General features: G+C 46.2%; 1 protein-coding gene across 1 annotated transcript in view; it reads right to left on the bottom strand.

Moving 5' to 3' along the window:
• Positions 1 to 18,781, bottom strand: part of LOC110523500 (collagen alpha-1(I) chain) — a 68,778-nt gene that overhangs the window by 3,665 nt on the left and 46,332 nt on the right. The window contains exons 27-59 of the mRNA XM_036977140.1: positions 17,749 to 17,802; positions 17,582 to 17,635; positions 17,433 to 17,486; positions 17,222 to 17,275; positions 17,012 to 17,065; positions 16,834 to 16,878; positions 16,673 to 16,717; positions 16,390 to 16,497; positions 15,081 to 15,134; positions 13,246 to 13,299; positions 13,107 to 13,160; positions 12,909 to 13,016; positions 12,667 to 12,720; positions 12,043 to 12,150; positions 11,826 to 11,879; positions 8,040 to 8,093; positions 7,871 to 7,924; positions 7,722 to 7,775; positions 7,506 to 7,613; positions 7,264 to 7,317; positions 7,003 to 7,056; positions 6,689 to 6,742; positions 6,485 to 6,538; positions 6,149 to 6,202; positions 5,986 to 6,039; positions 5,709 to 5,762; positions 5,563 to 5,616; positions 4,190 to 4,243; positions 3,921 to 3,974; positions 3,143 to 3,160; positions 2,813 to 2,866; positions 2,478 to 2,540; positions 2,159 to 2,324 (exon numbers count right to left, since the gene is read on the bottom strand). Coding sequence (XP_036833035.1) covers positions 2,159 to 2,324; positions 2,478 to 2,540; positions 2,813 to 2,866; positions 3,143 to 3,160; positions 3,921 to 3,974; positions 4,190 to 4,243; positions 5,563 to 5,616; positions 5,709 to 5,762; positions 5,986 to 6,039; positions 6,149 to 6,202; positions 6,485 to 6,538; positions 6,689 to 6,742; positions 7,003 to 7,056; positions 7,264 to 7,317; positions 7,506 to 7,613; positions 7,722 to 7,775; positions 7,871 to 7,924; positions 8,040 to 8,093; positions 11,826 to 11,879; positions 12,043 to 12,150; positions 12,667 to 12,720; positions 12,909 to 13,016; positions 13,107 to 13,160; positions 13,246 to 13,299; positions 15,081 to 15,134; positions 16,390 to 16,497; positions 16,673 to 16,717; positions 16,834 to 16,878; positions 17,012 to 17,065; positions 17,222 to 17,275; positions 17,433 to 17,486; positions 17,582 to 17,635; positions 17,749 to 17,802 — 2,065 coding nt within the window. The remainder of the gene's footprint in view (positions 1 to 2,158; positions 2,325 to 2,477; positions 2,541 to 2,812; positions 2,867 to 3,142; positions 3,161 to 3,920; positions 3,975 to 4,189; positions 4,244 to 5,562; positions 5,617 to 5,708; positions 5,763 to 5,985; positions 6,040 to 6,148; positions 6,203 to 6,484; positions 6,539 to 6,688; positions 6,743 to 7,002; positions 7,057 to 7,263; positions 7,318 to 7,505; positions 7,614 to 7,721; positions 7,776 to 7,870; positions 7,925 to 8,039; positions 8,094 to 11,825; positions 11,880 to 12,042; positions 12,151 to 12,666; positions 12,721 to 12,908; positions 13,017 to 13,106; positions 13,161 to 13,245; positions 13,300 to 15,080; positions 15,135 to 16,389; positions 16,498 to 16,672; positions 16,718 to 16,833; positions 16,879 to 17,011; positions 17,066 to 17,221; positions 17,276 to 17,432; positions 17,487 to 17,581; positions 17,636 to 17,748; positions 17,803 to 18,781) is intronic.

The raw sequence follows: 18,781 nt of genomic DNA, 5'->3' as shown, positions 1-18,781 counted from the left end.
GGGACACATTCTCTAGCGTGCACTTCTCTAGGGACATATTCTCTAGGGACACATTCTCTTGCGGGTACTTTTCTGGGGACACATTCTCCAGGGACACATTCTCTAGGGACACATTGTCTAGCGGGTACTTCTCTAGGGACACATTCTTTAGGGACACATTCTCTAGTGATTACTTATAGGTTGAAAGGCCCAGCGGTTCTAAATCAAATCAAATTGTATTTGTCACATGCACCGAATACAACAGGTATAGATAGACCTTACTGTGAAATGCTTGCTTACTTAAGACATTTTTTATTAAATAAACTAAATTAAAAATTAAAAGTAACACAATACAATAACAATAAAGAGGCTACACTGTATATACAGGGGGTACAGGTTAGTCAAGGTAATTTGCACATGTAAGTAGGAGTATAGATAAGCATAGATAAGAAACAGTGAGTAGCAGCAGTGTAAAAACAAAGGGGGGGGGGGGGGGTCAATGCAAATAGCCCGGGTGGCCATTTAATGAATTGTTCAGCGGTCTTATGGCTTGGGGGTAGACGCTGTTAAGGAGCCTTTTAGACCTAGACTTGACACTCCGGAACAGCTTGCTGTGCGGTCACAGAGAGAACAGTCTATGACCTGGGTGATTGGAGTCTGACACTTTTTTTGGCCTTTCTCTGACACCGCCTATTATATAGGTCCTGGATGGCAGGAAGCTTGGCCCCAGCGATGTACTGGGCCGTACGCACTACCCTCTGTAGCACCTTATGGTTGGATGCCGAGCAGTTGCCATACCAGGTGATGCAACCCGCCAGGAAACTCTCGATGGTGCAGCTGTAGAACTTGGAGGAACTGGGGACCCATGCCAAATCTTTTCAGTCTCCTGAGGGGGGAAAGGCGCTGTCGTACCATTCTCACGTTGAGGGAGAGGTTGTTGTAATGGCACCACACTGCCAGGTCTCTGACCTCCTCCCTGTAGACTATCTCATCATTGTAGGTGATCAGACTGTTGTGTCGTCAGCAAACGTAATGATAGTGCTGGAGTCATGCTTGGCAACGCAGTCGTGGGTGAACAGGGAGTACAGGAGGGAACAAAGCATGCAGGATCCAGTTTCAGAGGGAGGTGTTTAGTCCCAGGGTCCTTAGCTTAGTGATGAGCTTTGTGGGCACTATGGTATTGAATGATGAGCTCTAGTCATTGAACAGCATTCTCACATAGGTGTTCCTTTTGTCCATGTGGGAAAGGGAAGTGTAGAGTGTGATTGAGATTGCGTCATCTGTGGATCTGTTGGGGCGGAAAGCAATTGGAGTGGGTCTAGCGTTTCCGGGATGATTGGTGTTGATGTGAGCCATGACCAGCCTTTGTAAGCACTTCATGTCTACCGACGTGAGTGATACGGGGCGGTAGTCATTTAGGCAGGTTAACTTCACTTTCTTGGGCACAGAGACTATGGCGGTCTGCTTGAAACATGTAGGTATTACAGAGGGAGAGGTCAGGGAGAGGTTGAAAATGTCAGTGAAGACACTTGCCAGTTGGTCTGCGCATGCTCTGAGTACACGTCCTGGTAAACCGTCTGGCCGTAATCCGTCTTGTGAATGTTGACCTGTTTAAAGGTCTTGCTCACATCGGCTACGGAAAGCGTGATCACAGTCGTCTGGAACAGCTGGTACTCTCATGCATGCTTCAGTGTTGCTTGCCTCGAAGCAAGCATAAAATGAATTTAGCCCGTCTGGTAGGCTCGCATTACTGGTTAGCTCACGGCTAGGTTTCTCTTTGTAGTCCATAATAGTTTGCAAGCCCTGCCACATCCTACGAGCATCAGAGCCAGTATAGTATGATTAAATCTTAGTCCTGTATTGATGCTTTGCCTGTTTGATGGTTTGTCTGAGGGTATAGCGGGATTTCTTATTAGCGTTCGGATTAGTGTTGTGCTCCTTGAAAGTGGCAGCTCTAGCCTTTAGCTTGGTGCGAACGTTGCCTGTAATCCATGGCTTCTGGTTGGGATATGTACATTTGGTCACTGTGGGGACGACGTCTTCGATGCACTTATTGATTCTAATTTGCATTGAAAACGTGAGAGTCCTGAGATTAGGATGCTGTGGCCATTCTTATGTGCCTTTAAATTAGCTTTGGGTTATAGATATACAGTACAGGTATAGACAGAGAGTTTCTGACCGCTGGCGTAGTCGGGGTGGCAGAGCCACAGCTCCATGCAGGTGGTGGAAGGGTGCTCCTTGCTGCCATCAGGGGGGTCTACCAGCAGCCTCAGGTCCTGGTGCAGAGAGTCCAGCAGGGTCTGGATCAGGGGGAAGTTGGGCTTATCTGACAGGTACTGAAGGTCCTACAATGGTGATGAGAATGATATGATCATTATGGAGTTATTCCCTCCACCAGTTCATCTAATGGCCTATTACATCTGCATCCCAAAAGTAGTGCACTAGGTAGGGAATACAATTTGGGACACAGACCCACTTGCTGATCATAAATGACTTGCCTTGAGTTGAGTAAGGGTCATGTTTACTGAGGGTCCTGGAAGTCCTGGGAGGCCAGGTGCCCCCTGAAAGAAACGCAACAAAAGAGTGGGACTAGGGTTGGAAAATTCCAGTAACTTTCCCAAAATTCCCAGGTTTTCCAGATATCCTGGTTGGAATAATGCTACAATCAGGTGGTAATATGCAGGAAATCGGGGAATCTTCAAAGCAGGATTTCTGGAAAACCTGGGAATTTTGGGAAAGTAACCGGAATTTTGCAACCTTAAGTGCTGTGTAATGGATGCAATTGAGTCTCTGTGGTCAATGGACCAATGCATATGAAATCAGTGTCACTTACCGGCAGGCCCCTTGTCCCAGGTTGCCCAGGAAATCCCTCAAAGCCTTTCAAACCCTATGGAAATACAGCCCATAATGCGATGAGAGTGGACTTATACCATTCCATACTTGCAATGGCATATTCAAATGTAATTTGATAAGGAAATGCACAATTCCTATTACGTTCCTTTGTATCTTCCAGTGTGATGACATGATGTGGTTGTGAATGTTTTCTTTTTATCTAGACACTGTGAGACAAAGCTAACACACAACTCTACATGGGGTTTGGTTTTGAAAGAAGATAATGTGTGTATGATTTGAAAAGACGAGAAAATAAGATGTTATATCATACCTTCTCGCCAAACAAACCCTACAGATAAAGAGAGAATAAAAGGAGATGAGTTTGAATATCAGTTCTGAAGCACACTGCTCTGCACTAACAGCTGTTTCAATCTTCCAATGCCCTCTTATTCACTGCATTACGATCACATTAGCCACAGCTTCACTGCTTTTAGAGGCGTCTTCAATGGCGTCTTCAATGGCCACAAGTTGAAAAGAGTAATAATCTACAGCTAAACCCGGAGAGAATGGCATAATGGCAGGACAGTCTGGTGATAATAAGGAAATGGACTTGAGTTAACAGAGTCTTGCTTATTAAGACAGTCTGCAATTAAAATGGAATTCGAGACATTATCCTAATCGTCATAATAACGCCTCGATGAAGCATGCATAGTCTTCGTCTTGATGGTTAATAGACAGGGGGGTTTTTAAGCTACGTGGCTGAAAGATGAACTTTGTGGTCTAGTGCTCGTTTGTCCTCGCAAGAACTACGATTTCCCATTGGCTGTGCCCCAAATGGCACCCTATTCTATACTGCAGTACATAAGGAATAGAGGGCCATTTGGGCGGCAGTGAGTGTTGTGCCAGTAATCAAAATGTCACCGGTTCGAATCCCGAGCCAACTAGATGAAACATCTGTTGATGTGCCCTTGAGCAAGGCACTTAACCCTATTTGCTCCTGTAAGTCGCTCTGGATAAGTGTGTCTGCTAAATGACTAAACTGTCAAATGTGGGAAGATTTAAAAGGGCTTGAGAAAATATTTCTGAGATTATCCAGAAGGGGGACTTACAGGTAGTCCTGGCATCCCAGGTGTTCCTCTTGGCCCAGACGGTCCAATATTCCCCTGGTGGGAAATAATAGATAATGAAACGTCAATGAAAAGTTATCAATCAATCTTTTCAGAAAGTAAAATAATCAAAACTCTGATTGATCAGTTTAGATTGAATGAGCCTCATCATGGCTTTTGGCAATTGTTACTAGTGGATATGGTGTTATCATAGATAGTTCTTGCTATAGATGTTTTGAGAGGAACAGTGTGGTTAGATAGTGTTGTTTTACCTGATCTCCCTTCGGGCCCACCTGTCCTGGCACCCCAAAAGGACCCAGACTACCCTGTAAAACATAGAGTTAGTCAGTCTGTCTGTCCTGGCACCCCAACAGGACCCAGACTACTCTGTAAAACATAAAGTTAGTCAGTTTGTCTGTCCTGGCACCCCAACAGGACCCAGACTACTCTGTAAAACATAAAGTTAGTCAGTCTGTCTGTCCTGGCACCCCAACAGGACCCAGACTACTCTGTAAAACATGAAGTTAGTCAGTTTGTCTGTCCTGGCACCCCAACAGGACCCAGACTACCCTGTAAAACATAAAGTTAGTCAGTCTGTCTGTCCTGGCACCCCAACAGGACCCAGACTACTCTGTAAAACATAAAGTTAGTCAGTTTGTCTGTCCTGGCACCCCAACAGGACCCAGACTACTCTGTAAAACATAGAGTTAGTCAGTCTGTCTGTCCTGGCACCCCAACAGGACCCAGACTACTCTGTAAAACATAAAGTTAGTCAGTCTGTCTGTCCTGGCACCCCAACAGGACCCAGACTACTCTGTAAAACATAAAGTTAGTCAGTTTGTCTGTCTTGGCACCCCAACAGGACCCAGACTACTCTGTAAAACATAAAGTTAGTCAGTTTGTCTGTCCTGACACCTCAACAGGACCCAGACTACTCTGTAAAACATAAAGTTAGTCAGTCTGTCTGTCCTGGCACCCCAACAGGACCCAGACTACTCTGTAAAACATAAAGTTAGTCAGTTTGTCTGTCCTGGCACCCCAACAGGACCCAGACTACCCTGTAAAACATAAAGTTAGTCAGTCTGTCTGCCCTGGCACCCCAACAGGACCCAGACTACTCTGTAAAACATAAAGTTAGTCAGTTTGTCTGTCCTGGCACCCCAACAGGACCCAGACTACTCTGTAAAACATAAAGTTAGTCAGTCTGTCTGTCCTGGCACCCCAACAGGACCCAGACTACTCTGTAAAACATAAAGTTAGTCAGTCTGTCTGTCCTGACACCTCAACAGGACCCAGACTACTCTGTAAAACATAAAGTTAGTCAGTTTGTCTGTCCTGGCACCCCAACAGGACCCAGACTACTCTGTAAAACATAACGTTAGTCAGTCTGTCTGTCCTGGCACCCCAACAGGACCCTGATTACCTTGTAAAACTTACGTCTGTCACAGCCCATCTACTATTTACAGCAGTATTTTAGGAAACGTCATATTTCTAGATTGTTGCCAAACCTGTCAGTATGTCGTTTTTCTATGGTGTTAAAACTGACACCGGGGATCGTTTGTAGTGTCTCAGATTAAGAGTGCTGATCTGGAGACTTTTTATGAATGCCAGAAGTTTTTCACACAGAAGTCAGAACCAGAAGTACCTTTAGGCCATCACGCCCTGGCAGACCGAGCAGCCCTATGTTCCCCTTTTCTCCCTGTGGGGAGAGGAACACAGAGGGTGAAGTCTTCACAGTGCATTTCTCTCTAAATTCACTAGTATCAATAATTCAGCCTGATCTATTCATACCTCACTCCCTTTTTCACCCTGATCCCCCCTGTCTCCTCCCAAGCCTGGGATTCCCTGAGAGAGAAAAGACATCCATCAGTTGTGTATCAATCATCAGCTGATCTAAGGCATTATCATGTAGCAATGCATTGCTTTCAACATCCTTTTCTCTAATCAAATAATACTTCTGACAAAGGTGAAGTACATAAGAGACTCTCCTGCCTGGGATTGAATTATGAAATGGTGAAATAGATGACGACAGTCCTAATTGATGAGAGTAGAAATCTGTTGGACTTACTATAGACCCCACCCATCCTGGAACACCAATCAATCCCACATGTCCCCTCTCTCCCTGTAGGAATGACAGGAAATGTTGGTGCACGCCATGAAATATTATAGTATCATGGTTAAGAGATCGTTGTGTATGTGTGCGTGACCCTTCACATCACCCAACATCTTACCTTTGGTCCTCTCTCTCCTCTTGTGCCCCTGATTCCAGCCTTGCCTCTTTTCCCCTGTGGATGTTTACAATGTTGGTGAACGAGGCAATACACACAGGGTAAAACACGCTGACACATCTCGGTCATCTCCAAAATGACACCCTATTCCCTTTATAGTCCACTCAAAAGTAATGCACTATAAAGGGAATAGCGTGTCATGTATATATAACAGGGCGCCATTTGGGATGCATCCCTCATCTTTCATTCAGGAACCTGAATAATATTTGTTATTTTTCTAGAATACACCCCTTTTATTTACACTGTTACATTGAATGGATTGAAGAAAGGGGCTCTTACACTCCTTCCGATGTGACCTGTCTTTCCAGGTGATCCATCTCTGCCGTCATCTCCCTGTAGAGAAAACACAGCATCAACAAGCAGGGGGACCTAGTCTAGCCTCTCTGCATGCATGAGTGTCTCCGGAGAATATGGGACCTGAGACTGGGTTTCACAGCACAAGAAAGAAGAGAACAATAGAGAAACAGAGAATCCTGATCTCACCTTCTCTCCTTTCAGTCCCTGTTTTCCCTCAGGTCCTGGGTTTCCCCTGACACCCTGAAACATTCAACACAGTAGAATGACTTAAAGAAACTTACCAGATGTCAGAGAAAGATAATAGGGTAGAAAATATCAGTGACCTTCTGGTAGTGCTGCTAGTTTTTCAATATCACAATATGCCCATTTGACACTGCTTGAGGTCATCAATATCGGCTAAATAATAAACTTAGACGGACACCGGTTGCTATAAGAGCATAATGAACTAATTACATAATCTGTGGCATCCCTTTGCCCCACCCCTGTGTTTGTGAACTCACCAATGCCCCTAGGGGACCTTCTGGCCCCTGGGCTCCCACCTCACCCTGTGGCCCCTGTGGTGCGAGAGGAGACAACAACAAACAAGGAAGAATGAAGCAGAAGCAAAGAGTAAAATATAATACAGAGTTAATGGTAGATATGTGTATGAGGAAATATTTTGCTAGCCTGAGTGCGGGACATGTTTGACTTGATAATGAGCAATGGAGTTGGCAAGTATACAAGCAGATCTGGGACCAGGCTAAGATGTTGCTGTTCTTTACCTCCAAACCAAGAAGCGCTGGGGGCCCTCTGATGCCTGGCAGACCGTCAACCCCCTAGAGAGACAATTACAAAATCAAAACATACATTGTAGACTATTTTTGATTTGGTACAGTATATTTTGAAAATGATATTCATAATAAAACCAGACATTAAATTGGGGTTAAATGGGCTACTGTCTATTTCCCATGAACATTGGACTTGCTTTAGGGGCCAAACTGACTGCAACACTGAATGGGCTCACCTGTTCTCCTGGCTCGCCTGGTCCCCCTGGCTCCCCTTTCTCTCCATCTAGTCCTGGCTCACCTTTATGGCCCAAGTCTCCCTCAGTCCCAACCTTCCCTACTGGACCCTGCAATAGATACCACACCAGCACATGGACAATGTTATTCGTAGGAGAATCACTGGGAACATGGCTGACTTGACTAGACCATGGTCTAAGAGACAGTGAGACACTGACCTGTGGTCCTGGCTTCCCTGTGTCACCTCTGACTCCTTGAAGTCCAGCCACCCCCTTAGAATACAACAACAAGACAACATGAAATCAGACCAAAAGGACAAATGGATAATGCCATTCACCATGCACTTAGGTTATGAAGCGACTCTTACCGGAGGTCCTGTTTTGCCTTGAGGTCCGATGGCTCTGCTAGGCCCAGACTCCCCCTGGGGAGAAAGGGACAGAGAAAACAAATTGGAATTATAGATGGAAGCGTTTATAATTTCCCTATCCTGAATTGCTACTCCATTTGGTGTGCAGGCCAGGGAATCAAGATATTACCTTCTCTCCTTGAGGTCCATCTGGCCCTGGAGGCCCCCTAGGGCCCATAATACCCTGGGAAGAAATAGAAGAGACCAACGGATCACTGTACATCCTGACAACACTCATCGCAAACCTGCTTTCCCCGAATCCTTGCATCCTATCTCCTTGCTTCCTTCTCAACCATACTGGAGGAGAATATTCAAGGTCCCTCACTTCAGGCCTTCTTCTCCAATGGGTTTTGAGAAAGAAGCAAGAAAAGTGGGTGTGAGGAGTCGAGGAAATATGAATCGAGAAAGAGCCTAACAGAAGAGAGAAGTCTAACCTATTGGGGAAAAAATAGTGCAAAAGTGGACATTGATCAATGCCAGTTTGTCACGTTCTGACCATCGTTCGTGTGTGTTTTCCTTGTTTTAGTGTTGGTCAGGACGTGAACTGGGTGGGCATTCTATGTTGGATGTCTTGTTTGTCTATTTCTATGTCCGGCCTGATATGGTTCTCAATCAGAGGCAGGTGTTAGTCATTGTCTCTGATTGGGAACCATATTTAGGTAGCCTGGGTTTCACTGTGTGTTTGTGGGTGATTGTTCCTGTCTATGTGTTTTTCACCAGATAGGCTGTTTTAGGTTTTCGTTACGTTCATCACGTTCTTTATTTTGTAGTGTTTGCATTGATTCGTGTTTTACGTTTGTTCATTAAAACATGGATCGCAATCTACACGCTGCATTTTGGTCCGACTCTCCTTCACACCTAGAAGACCGTTACAGAATCACCCACCACAAAAGGACCAAGCAGCGTGTCAACAGGCAGGAGCAGCGCGAGGAGACGCGCAATAAGGATTTCTGGACATGGGAGGAAATCCTCGACGGGAGAGGACCCTGGGCTAAACCAGGGGAGTGTAGCCGCCCAAAGGTGCAGCAGGAGAAGAGGCAACAGGAGCAGCCCAAAGAGGAGGTATGGACATGGGAGGACGAATTAGAAGGAAGAGGACCCTGGGCTCAGCCAGGAGAATATCGCCGCCCCAAAGAAGAACTGGAGGCGGCGAAAGCGGAGAGGCGCAGATATGAGGAGGCAGCACGACGTAGCGGATGGAAGCCTGAGAGGCAGCCCCAAAAATTTCTTGGGGGGGGGCTAACAGGGAGTATGGCTACGCCAGGTAGGAGACCTGGGCAGACTCCCTGTGCTTACCGGGGGGCTAGAGAGACCGGACAGGCACCGTGTTATGCAGTGGTGCGCACGGTGTCTCCAGTGCGGGTGCATAGCCCGGTGCGGTATATTCCAGCTCCGCGTGTCGGCCGGGCTAGATTGAGCGTCGAGCCTAATGCCATGAAGCCGGCTCTACGCAGCTGGTCCCCAGTGCGTCTCCTTGGGCCGGCTTACATGGCACCACCCTTGCGCTCGGTGTCTCCGGTTCGCCTGCATAGCCCAGTGCGGGCTATTCCACCTCGCCGCACTGGCAGGGCGACCGTGAGCATTCAACCAGGTAAGGTTGGGCAGGCTCGGTGCTCAAGAGCTCCAGTGCACCTGCACGGTCCGGTTTTTCCAGTACCACCTCCACACCCCAGCCCTCCGGTAGCAGCTCCCCGCACCAGGCTTCCTGTGCGTGTCCTCGGCCCAGTACCACCAGTGCCAGCACCACGCATCAGGCCTACAGTGCGCCTCGCCTGTCCAGCGCTGCCAGAGCCTTCCTCCTCTCCAGCGCTGTCGGAGTCTCCCGCCTGTTTAGCGCTGTTAGAGCCTTCCTTCTCTACAGCGCTGCCGGAGTCTCCCGCCTGTTCAGAACTGCCAGTCTGCATAGAGCTGCCAGTCTGCAAGGAGCTGCCAGTCTGCATAGAGCTGCCAGTCTGCAAGGAGCTGCCAGTCTGCAAGGAGCTGCCAGTCTGCAAGGAGCTGCCAGTCTGCATAGAGCTGCCAGTCTGCAAGGAGCTGCCAGTCTGCAAGGAGCCGCCAGAGCTGCCTTTCTGCAGGATGCCGCCAAAGCTGCCAGTCTGCAAGGAGCCGCCAGAGCTGCCAGTCTGCAAGGAGCCGCCAGAGCTGCCAGTCTGCAAGGAGCCGCCAGAGCTGCCAGTCAGCATGGAGCAGCCAGGGCCGCCAGTCAGCATGGAGCAGCCAGGGCCGCCAGTCAGCATGGAGCAGCCAGGGCCGCCAGTCAGCATGGAGCAGCCAGGGCCGCCAGTCAGCATGGAGCAGCCAGGGCCGCCAGTCAGCATGGAGCAGCCAGTCAGCATGGAGCAGCCAGAGCAGCCAGTCAGCATGGAGCAGCCAGAGCTGCCAGTCAGCATGGAGCAGCCAGTCAGCATGGAGCAGCCAGAGCTGCCAGTCATCATGGAGCAGCCAGTCAGCATGGAGCAGCCAGAGCAGCCAGTCGACCAGACTCTACCAGATCTGCCAGTCGACCAGACTCTTCCAGATCTGCCAGTCGACCAGACTCTTCCAGATCTGCCAGTCGACCAGACTCTTCCAGATCTGCCAGTCGACCAGACTCTTCCAGATCTGCCAGTCGACCAGACTCTTCCAGATCTGCCAGTCGACCAGACTCTTCCAGATCTGCCAGTCGACCAGACTCTTCCAGATCTGCCAGTCGACCAGACTCTTCCAGATCCGCCAGTCGACCAGACTCTTCCAGATCCGCCAGTCGACCAGACTCTTCCAGATCCGCCAGTCGACCAGAATCTTCCAGATCCGCCAGTCGACCAGAATCTTCCAGATCCGCCAGTCGACCAGAATCTTCCAGATCCGCCAGTCGACCAGACTCTTCCGGATCCGCCAGTCGACCAGACTCTTCCGGATCCGCCAGTCGACCAGACTCTTCCGGATCCGCCAGTCGACCAGACTCTTCCGGATCCGCCAGTCGACCAGACTCTTCCGGATCCGCCAGTCGACCAGACTCTTCCGGATCCGCCAGTCGACCAGACTCTTCCGGATCCGCCAGTCGACCAGACTCTTCCGGATCCGCCAGTCGACCAGACTCTTCCAGAACCGCCAGCCAGCCAGGATCTGCCGGATCCAACCACCTGCCTGAGCTTCCTCTCAGTGCTGAGCTTCCTCTCAGTGCTGAGCTTCCTCTCAGTGCTGAGCTACCCTTCTGTCCCGAGCTGCCCCTCTGTCTCGAGCTGACCCTCTGTCCCGAGCTGTCATTAAGAAGGGTCACCTATCTAGGGACGCTAAGGAGGTGGACTAAAACTGTTATGGAGTGGGGTCCACGTCCAGCGCCAGAGCCGCCACCGCGGACAGATGCCCACCCACACCCTCCCCCATAGGTTTAAGTTGTGCGTCCGGAGTCCGCACCTTGGAGGGGGGGTACTGTCACGTTCTGACCATCGTTCGTGTGTGTTTTCCTTGTTTTAGTGTTGGTCAGGACGTGAACTGGGTGGGCATTCTATGTTGGATGTCTTGTTTGTCTATTTCTATGTCCGGCCTGATATGGTTCTCAATCAGAGGCAGGTGTTAGTCATTGTCTCTGATTGGGAACCATATTTAGGTAGCCTGGGTTTCACTGTGTGTTTGTGGGTGATTGTTCCTGTCTATGTGTTTTTCACCAGATAGGCTGTTTTAGGTTTTCGTTACGTTCATCACGTTCTTTATTTTGTAGTGTTTGCATTGATTCGTGTTTTACGTTTGTTCATTAAAACATGGATCGCAATCTACACGCTGCATTTTGGTCCGACTCTCCTTCACACCTAGAAGACCGTTACACAGTTAATGTCAACTTTTTTACATGTATTTTTTACTTTACTCTTATTTTTTACTTCGACATATATAGTATCTGATGCTTGTCAAAAAAAAAACACGTCACTTCCTGACTCACCTGTAGCCCTGACAAGCCTGCAGGTCCTATTTCTCCCATGAATCCTGACTGACTCTGGTGGATACAGAACAGAGGTGATGTACCAGTCATCAAATTGATCACCCAAAGTCACGTCTAAAAAATCATATTGAAAATCACTTCAGTTGATTCCATTTCATGGTTTCAAAACATAAACTAGAATGTGCAGTTCATTATGTATTGGCATCTGGGCACTCACCATAAGTCCGATGTGGCCCTTCTCTCCTTTTGGTCCCTTCTCCCCATTTTCCCCCAAGGTCCCCCATGGACCCTCCCGCCCTGTGGGCCCCAGAGGCCCCACATCACCCTACAAATAACAGCCATGTCAGTCAGACATCACCATGATGTAATTTATTTTAATTTTTTTATGTTTTGAATTCTACCCCATTTTCTCCCCAATTTCGTGGTATCCAATTGTTAGTAGTTACTATCTTGTCTCATCGCTGCAACTCCCGTACGGGCTCGGGAGAGACGAAGGTCCAAAGGACAGAGCCTGGGCTCGAACCCAGAGTCTCTGGTCCATGATGTAATTTCAACCAAATTTTAAACTGTTTGTAATGAGGTTATTTCAACCACAATTCAACCCATTTATAATTTCATTATTTCAACAAGATTTTAACCTGTTTGTAATTACTTTATTTCAACCAGATTTCAACTTGTTTGTAACCACAACCAACACTTATATGGCCCTGTCAGTAATTTGTGTCAAACGCACAAATGTTAATCAATGAATAGATATGCAATATACTGTACACACAGCACATATATATTGATGGCTTAAATATGTAAATCACTGAGTGCCGAAAAGTCAGTGTTTGTTAACCTTCTCCCCTTTGGAACCTGGACCACCAGCATCGCCAAGAGGTCCAACATCACCCTGAGAACCAAAGGAGACATCTCTTGAATTACTGTACACTGCTGAGTATACTGTATGTGTATGGTCTGGCTGTGTGCATGATGCCTGGGTAAATGGATGTGCACTAGGTACACATGTGAGAATCTACAGGTGATGGTTCAGGTATGTACAGTAAATGTCCAATGCCATAGGCAGGTGATGGTGCTCACCTCTTTTCCCATTGGTCCAGGAGAGCCTTGTAACCCTTTGAGTCCTTGTAGACCTCGAGCTCCAGGCTGCCCTGCAGGACCAAGTTTCCCACAAGGTCCTAGGTCTCCCTGGAATACACATGAAGTAGTGAGAAGTGAAAGATGGTGAAATATATCTCTAGGTGTTTGTTTAGGCATCATAGTGTCACTATCACCAACCTTTTCCCCATTCGTTCCTGTTTGCCCCTCCAACCCCGATTGGCCAGGAGTGCCCTGGAAATAGGAAATGGAAGAGAACTGTCAGAAAACTCACCTGGCTGAGACCACAGAGTTCCTGTTCGGAGTGTGTCCTACAAACCTGTTCGCCATCCAGTCCAGGAGGACCTAGATCACCAGAAGGTCCCAGCATACCCTGTGATGTTCCAGAAAAGTGTGGTTTAACACACATCACAAATTGCTAGATTATACATACAGTTGAAGTCAGAAGTTTACATACACTCAGGTTGGAGTCATTAAAACTTGTTTTTCAACCACTCCACAAATTTCTTGTTAACAAACTATAGTTTTGGCAAGTCGGTAATTTTTGCAACAATGGTTTACAGACAGATTATTTCACTTATAATTCACTGTATCACAACTCCAGTGGGCCAGAAGTTTGCATACACTAAGTTGACTGTGCCTTTAAACAGCTTGGAAAATTCCTGAAAATGATGTCATGGCTTTAGAAGCTTCTGATAGGCTAATTGACATCATTTGAGTCAATTGGAGGTGTACCTGTGGATGTATTTCAAGGCCTACCTTCAAACTCAGTGCCTCTTTGCTTGACATCATGGGAAAATCAAAAGAAATCAGCCAAGACCTCAGAAAAACAACTGTAGACCTCCACAAGTCTGGTTCATCCTTGGAAGCAATTTTCAAACCCCTGAAGGTACCACGTTCATCTGTACAAACAATAGTACACAAGTACTATACACCATGGGACCACACAGCCGTCATACCGCTCATGAAGGAGACGCGTTCTGTCTCCTAGAGATGAACGTACTTTGGTGCGAAAAGTGCAAATCAATCCCAGAACAGCAGCAAAGGACCTTGTGAAGATGCTGGAGGAAACAGGTACAAAGTCTCTATATCAACAGTAAAACGAGTCCTTTATCGACATAACCTGAAAGGCCGCTCAGCAAGGAAGAAGCCAATGCTCCAAAACCTAAAAAAGCCAGACTACGGTTTGCAACTGCACATGGGGACAAAGATCGTACTTTTTGGAGAAATATCCTCTGGTCTGATGAAACAAAAATAGAACTGTTTGGCCATAATGACCATCGTTATGTTTGGAGCAAAATGGGGGCTTGCAAGCCGAAGAACACCATCCCAACCGTGAAGCACGAGGGTGCCAGCATCATGCTGTGGGGGTGCTTTGCTGCAGGATGGACTGGTGCACTTCACAAAATAAATGGCATCATGAGGAAAAAGTATGTGGTTATATTGAATCAACATCTCAAGACGTCAGTCAGGAAGTTAAAGCTTGGTCGCAAATGGGTGTTCCAAATGAACAATGACCCCGAGCATACTTCCAAAGTTGTGGCAAAATGGCTTAAGGACAACAAAGTCAAGGTACTGGAGTGGCCATCACAAAGCCCTGACCACGATCCTATAGAACATTTGTGGACAGAACTGAAAAAGTGTGTGCGAGCATGGAGGCCTATAAACCAGACTCAGTTACACCAGGTCTGTTAGGAGGAATGGGGCAAAATTCACCCAACTTGTTGTGGGAAGCTTGTGGAAGGCTACACAACACTTTTGACCCAAGTTAAGTCATTTAAAGGCAATGCTACCAAATACTAATTGAGTGTAAACTTCTGACCCCCTGGGAATGTGATGAAATAAATAAAAGCTGAAATAAATAATTCTGTCTACTATTATTCTGACATATCGCATTCTTAAAATAAAGTGGTGATCCTAATTGACCTAAATCAGGGATTTTTTACTCAGATTAAATTTGGCTAATGTGTATGTAAACTTCGGACCTCAAATGTATTTAGGGCTGCAAAATTGTGGTAACATTCCCAAATCAGGGAATAAGCAGGAACCAGGATTAACCAGGATTTCTTGAAAACCTGGAACATTTTGGGAAAGTGACCACAATTTTGCAACCCTAGACATATCATTATCATCTATTACAATTGCTGTACTTACCATTTCTCCTCTTTCCCCCGCTGGTCCAATTAGTCCACCAGCACCTGTCATTCCCTGAGGATGGACCACACAAGGTTTACAAAGAAGGACAACAAAGCATCATAATGGAACACAGATTACATTTTTTGATTACATTTTTATTTATCCACATGCACAGGATCGCAGATGTAGTTGCACTCAAATATAAAATATTTTTTTTGGTTACTACATGATTCCATATTTATTATTTCGTAGTTTTGATGTCTTCACTATTATTCTACAATGTAGAAAATAGTACAAATAAATAAAAATTCAGGAATGAGTAAGTGTGACCAAACTTTTAACTGGTACTGTATACATGTTTACAACTGTGACAATGATGAATATAAATGTCCAAGCTAAAGGGCTGTGCTTGGCATCCCAAGCCATGCCAAATAAGCATCCAATGGGCTTTGAATCGTAAGCCATGTAATAAATTACAAATAAATGTATTGAATTCACCCACTGAAGCCTGACATAAAATGCATCCAACAGGCATCAGAGACTTAATGTCCCATAGTCTATGAGTTTAGGAGGTTCTATAGAGGTTCTACACACTTAGAAAAACATTTTTTTCCCTAGGATTCTTTGGTAAGGGAGATGGTTTTATGTGGAACCATAATGACTCAAAGAATGCTTTGAGCCGTTCAATGGTTATTTGCCATTCAGAAAATGGTTCTTTCATCTTTTAGTGATAATTCAAACGCAGGCGTGGCGGCTCATTCTAATATTTTGGGGCACGATTTGCTCACAGCTCTTTTTGTGCAACTGTGAGTGAGAGTGTCATTCCAGTTGATCTAATCTGTTGTGTTATGTCATTACATGTAAAATATGAGTATGGCCAGCAACAGTGTCTTGTGAAAGAGTAACGTAAGGCCTTGTGTCAACTGAGAACTGTTGACTAAATCAGTGGTTCTCAATTTCCCCTCAGGGACCCCCAGCCATTCCAGACACCTATGGAATTTTAACAATATAATATGACTAACCAGAATACAAAACCCTGTATGGACGTTCAAAAGTTATTTGTAGAACCATTGAGATGGTTACAACCCTTTTTTGGTGCTTTAAATAACCTTTTTTTAATGGCTGTCTTAATGGTTGTCTTTTTTTATGGAACATTCAAAAAAGGGTTCTATATTGCACCAAAAAGGTACCCGCTATGGTGACAAGCCAAAGAACCCTTATTTGGCACGATATAGAACCATTACACACTTTTTAGTGTGTACAGAGGTTACAGTCCTCAGAGGTTGTTTAGAGGAGAAGAGAGCAGTGTCTGCAAAGTAGTACCCACTAGGATTCCTGCTGGTCCGTTAGAGCCTTGTGGCCCCGGAGGCCCCCTGCTTCCCCTTGGTCCCGGTTTCCCCGTGGCTCCATCTGAGCCCTGCAGACCCGAGGGGCCCTGGAACACACAGACAGGTGAGTAGCTTCATCTATTAGTCTTGTTCCCATTGTGTATTGTGTCTACACCATTGGTCTGGCCAAGCAAGACTAACTATATATTGGCAGTGTATAGAGCATGGATCTATAAGAACTGCTGAGGGAGTAGTGAAAAGGCCTGTTCTGCTGTAATTTACCTGTGGGCCCTCTAGCCCTGTGGGTCCCAGATCCCCTAGCCGACCCTGAGGAGAAAACCCAGAGACACCATTGATTGGGAAAGGCATGGACTACATTGCAGATTGATTTTTCAAGATATTTAGGAAATGTAGTTCTGGTATGTGATTCCTGTTGATCTCACCTGAGGTCCTGGAGGGCCTCTATCCCCATGAGGTCCTGATACACCCTATAAAATACAGCCCAGTCAGAACAGGCTCAATACACACATAATTTAAACTAACACCAGACTCAATGAAGTTGTCTACAAGGACTTGTCACATACTGTGTGTGGACTTGTTAATGACAGCACAGTTACTTACTGGAGGTCCAGGCTTCCCAGTAAGACCAGACAGGCCTCTTACACCAGTCTCCCCCTGGGACACCAACACACAGTCCACCACACCAACCATTACACATTTGAAAGGAAATACACAATGTGATGCTGTTGGTATAAATTGAGGCCCACAGGTCTGGGATGGCCATTTGGAATAATGTCCACTGATTACATGACTCAAATGCTGTGTCCTTACCCTATGTCCGGTGTGACCATTTGTGCCACGCATTCCCATGCTACCCGGGAAACCCTGGGGGACGAGAAACACAGGACTGGTAACATAAATAAGCTAAGTTGCACACACAGGATGACATGGCAGTGTCATCAGTCAAAAATACCAAACAGAGACATTGTCAGTGTGTCGGTCAAACCCCTTGCCCTGTAGGCCCTACAGAAGCATCACTTACATACATGCCTACTGGCCCCTGGGGTCCCTCCACACCTTCCTTCCCAGTGAAGCCCTGATGCAGAGAGACAGCAACACACACACACACGGTTCAAACCTGTCCTATTTGAGAATCACATCAATCACATCCATCTTAAATGTGTCACTTACCCTCTCTCCCAGTGGCCCAGGGATACCTGTTGGTCCTGTCCGTCCAGGTGGGCCCTGTCGTGGGACAGTAGTCAATATCACTGCACTCTGTGTGTGATGATGGCCTAAGTCCCCAACACTAAATCAGTATTGGTTGCAATAGTGCTGTCTACTCATGCTAGACTCACCAGAGGGCCTGAACGGCCATCTGGACCTGGCTCTCCAGCAATGCCCTGGAATCCCTGGATGAAGGACAAAGAAGGTGAGAGCGTGATGGAGAGAGTATGAGTAGAGGATGAGAGAATGATAGAGAGAGGAAGAAAGAAGACAAGGGGGCTTATCGCATGGGTCCAGACAATGAGAACCATTTAAATGCTAATATTAAACAAATCCGAATGGATTACTTACAATCAAATTAAGATGTAAGCACAACGCTGTGAGTCACATCAGTGTTTAATTTAGTTTATTATTTTTTTGCTTACAGTTGTTTAATCTTCTGATTAATGACTTTGTAATTATGATTATATATGCGGGGCTATTGAGTAATTGTGTCTCTGGTTATGTACAGAGGTTAACTGCACCCAATTTAATGATGTAAACATCAACAATGAAGCAAAACTGTACCAATGTTCCTGCAAAGGACATTAAATCAATGAAGAACCTTCAGTTATGTACAGGTATTAATGGATATGTAGATGTCACATAACTTTTTCAAATGGATCATTATTGGTCATATTGCCCAGATGCCACAAATATTTCTCTTAGTCATCCCTCTTCCTCTGCTTCCTACTCCTGTCTCCCTGTCCCCCCTCACTATTCTCTCTGCCTGGGTATGAGTCTATATTATATAGCAGAGGTTGTAATACAATACACTGGCCAGGTGACTAACTGGGGTACAAACCACTTTCACGCCACCTGATATTATATTATTCACATCCCACATAATCATACGTTTATATGAGAGTGTGTGTGCGCGAATGCACAGGTGTGTGTGTGTGTGCCTGTGTGTGTAGTGATGATGCAATATCCCTGACCTACCACCTCATAGTCCTAAACCTTTTAATGCTCCCGTTTACAAGTATGGAGAGACACCTGATATCGTTAACTAGCTCAGTAGCAGGTACTTTTCTGCCCTATTAAAATGTTTGCCCTAGTCTGCGTTTGTAGTGGTCATGAAATCATATAAAACCCATCATATAATCCAGGGGTGTCCTATAAATG

Source organism: Oncorhynchus mykiss, chromosome 5 (assembly GCF_013265735.2).
Source record: "Oncorhynchus mykiss isolate Arlee chromosome 5, USDA_OmykA_1.1, whole genome shotgun sequence".
Classification (NCBI taxonomy): domain Eukaryota; kingdom Metazoa; phylum Chordata; class Actinopteri; order Salmoniformes; family Salmonidae; genus Oncorhynchus; species Oncorhynchus mykiss.
This window is presented reverse-complemented; position numbering and strand designations above follow the sequence as displayed.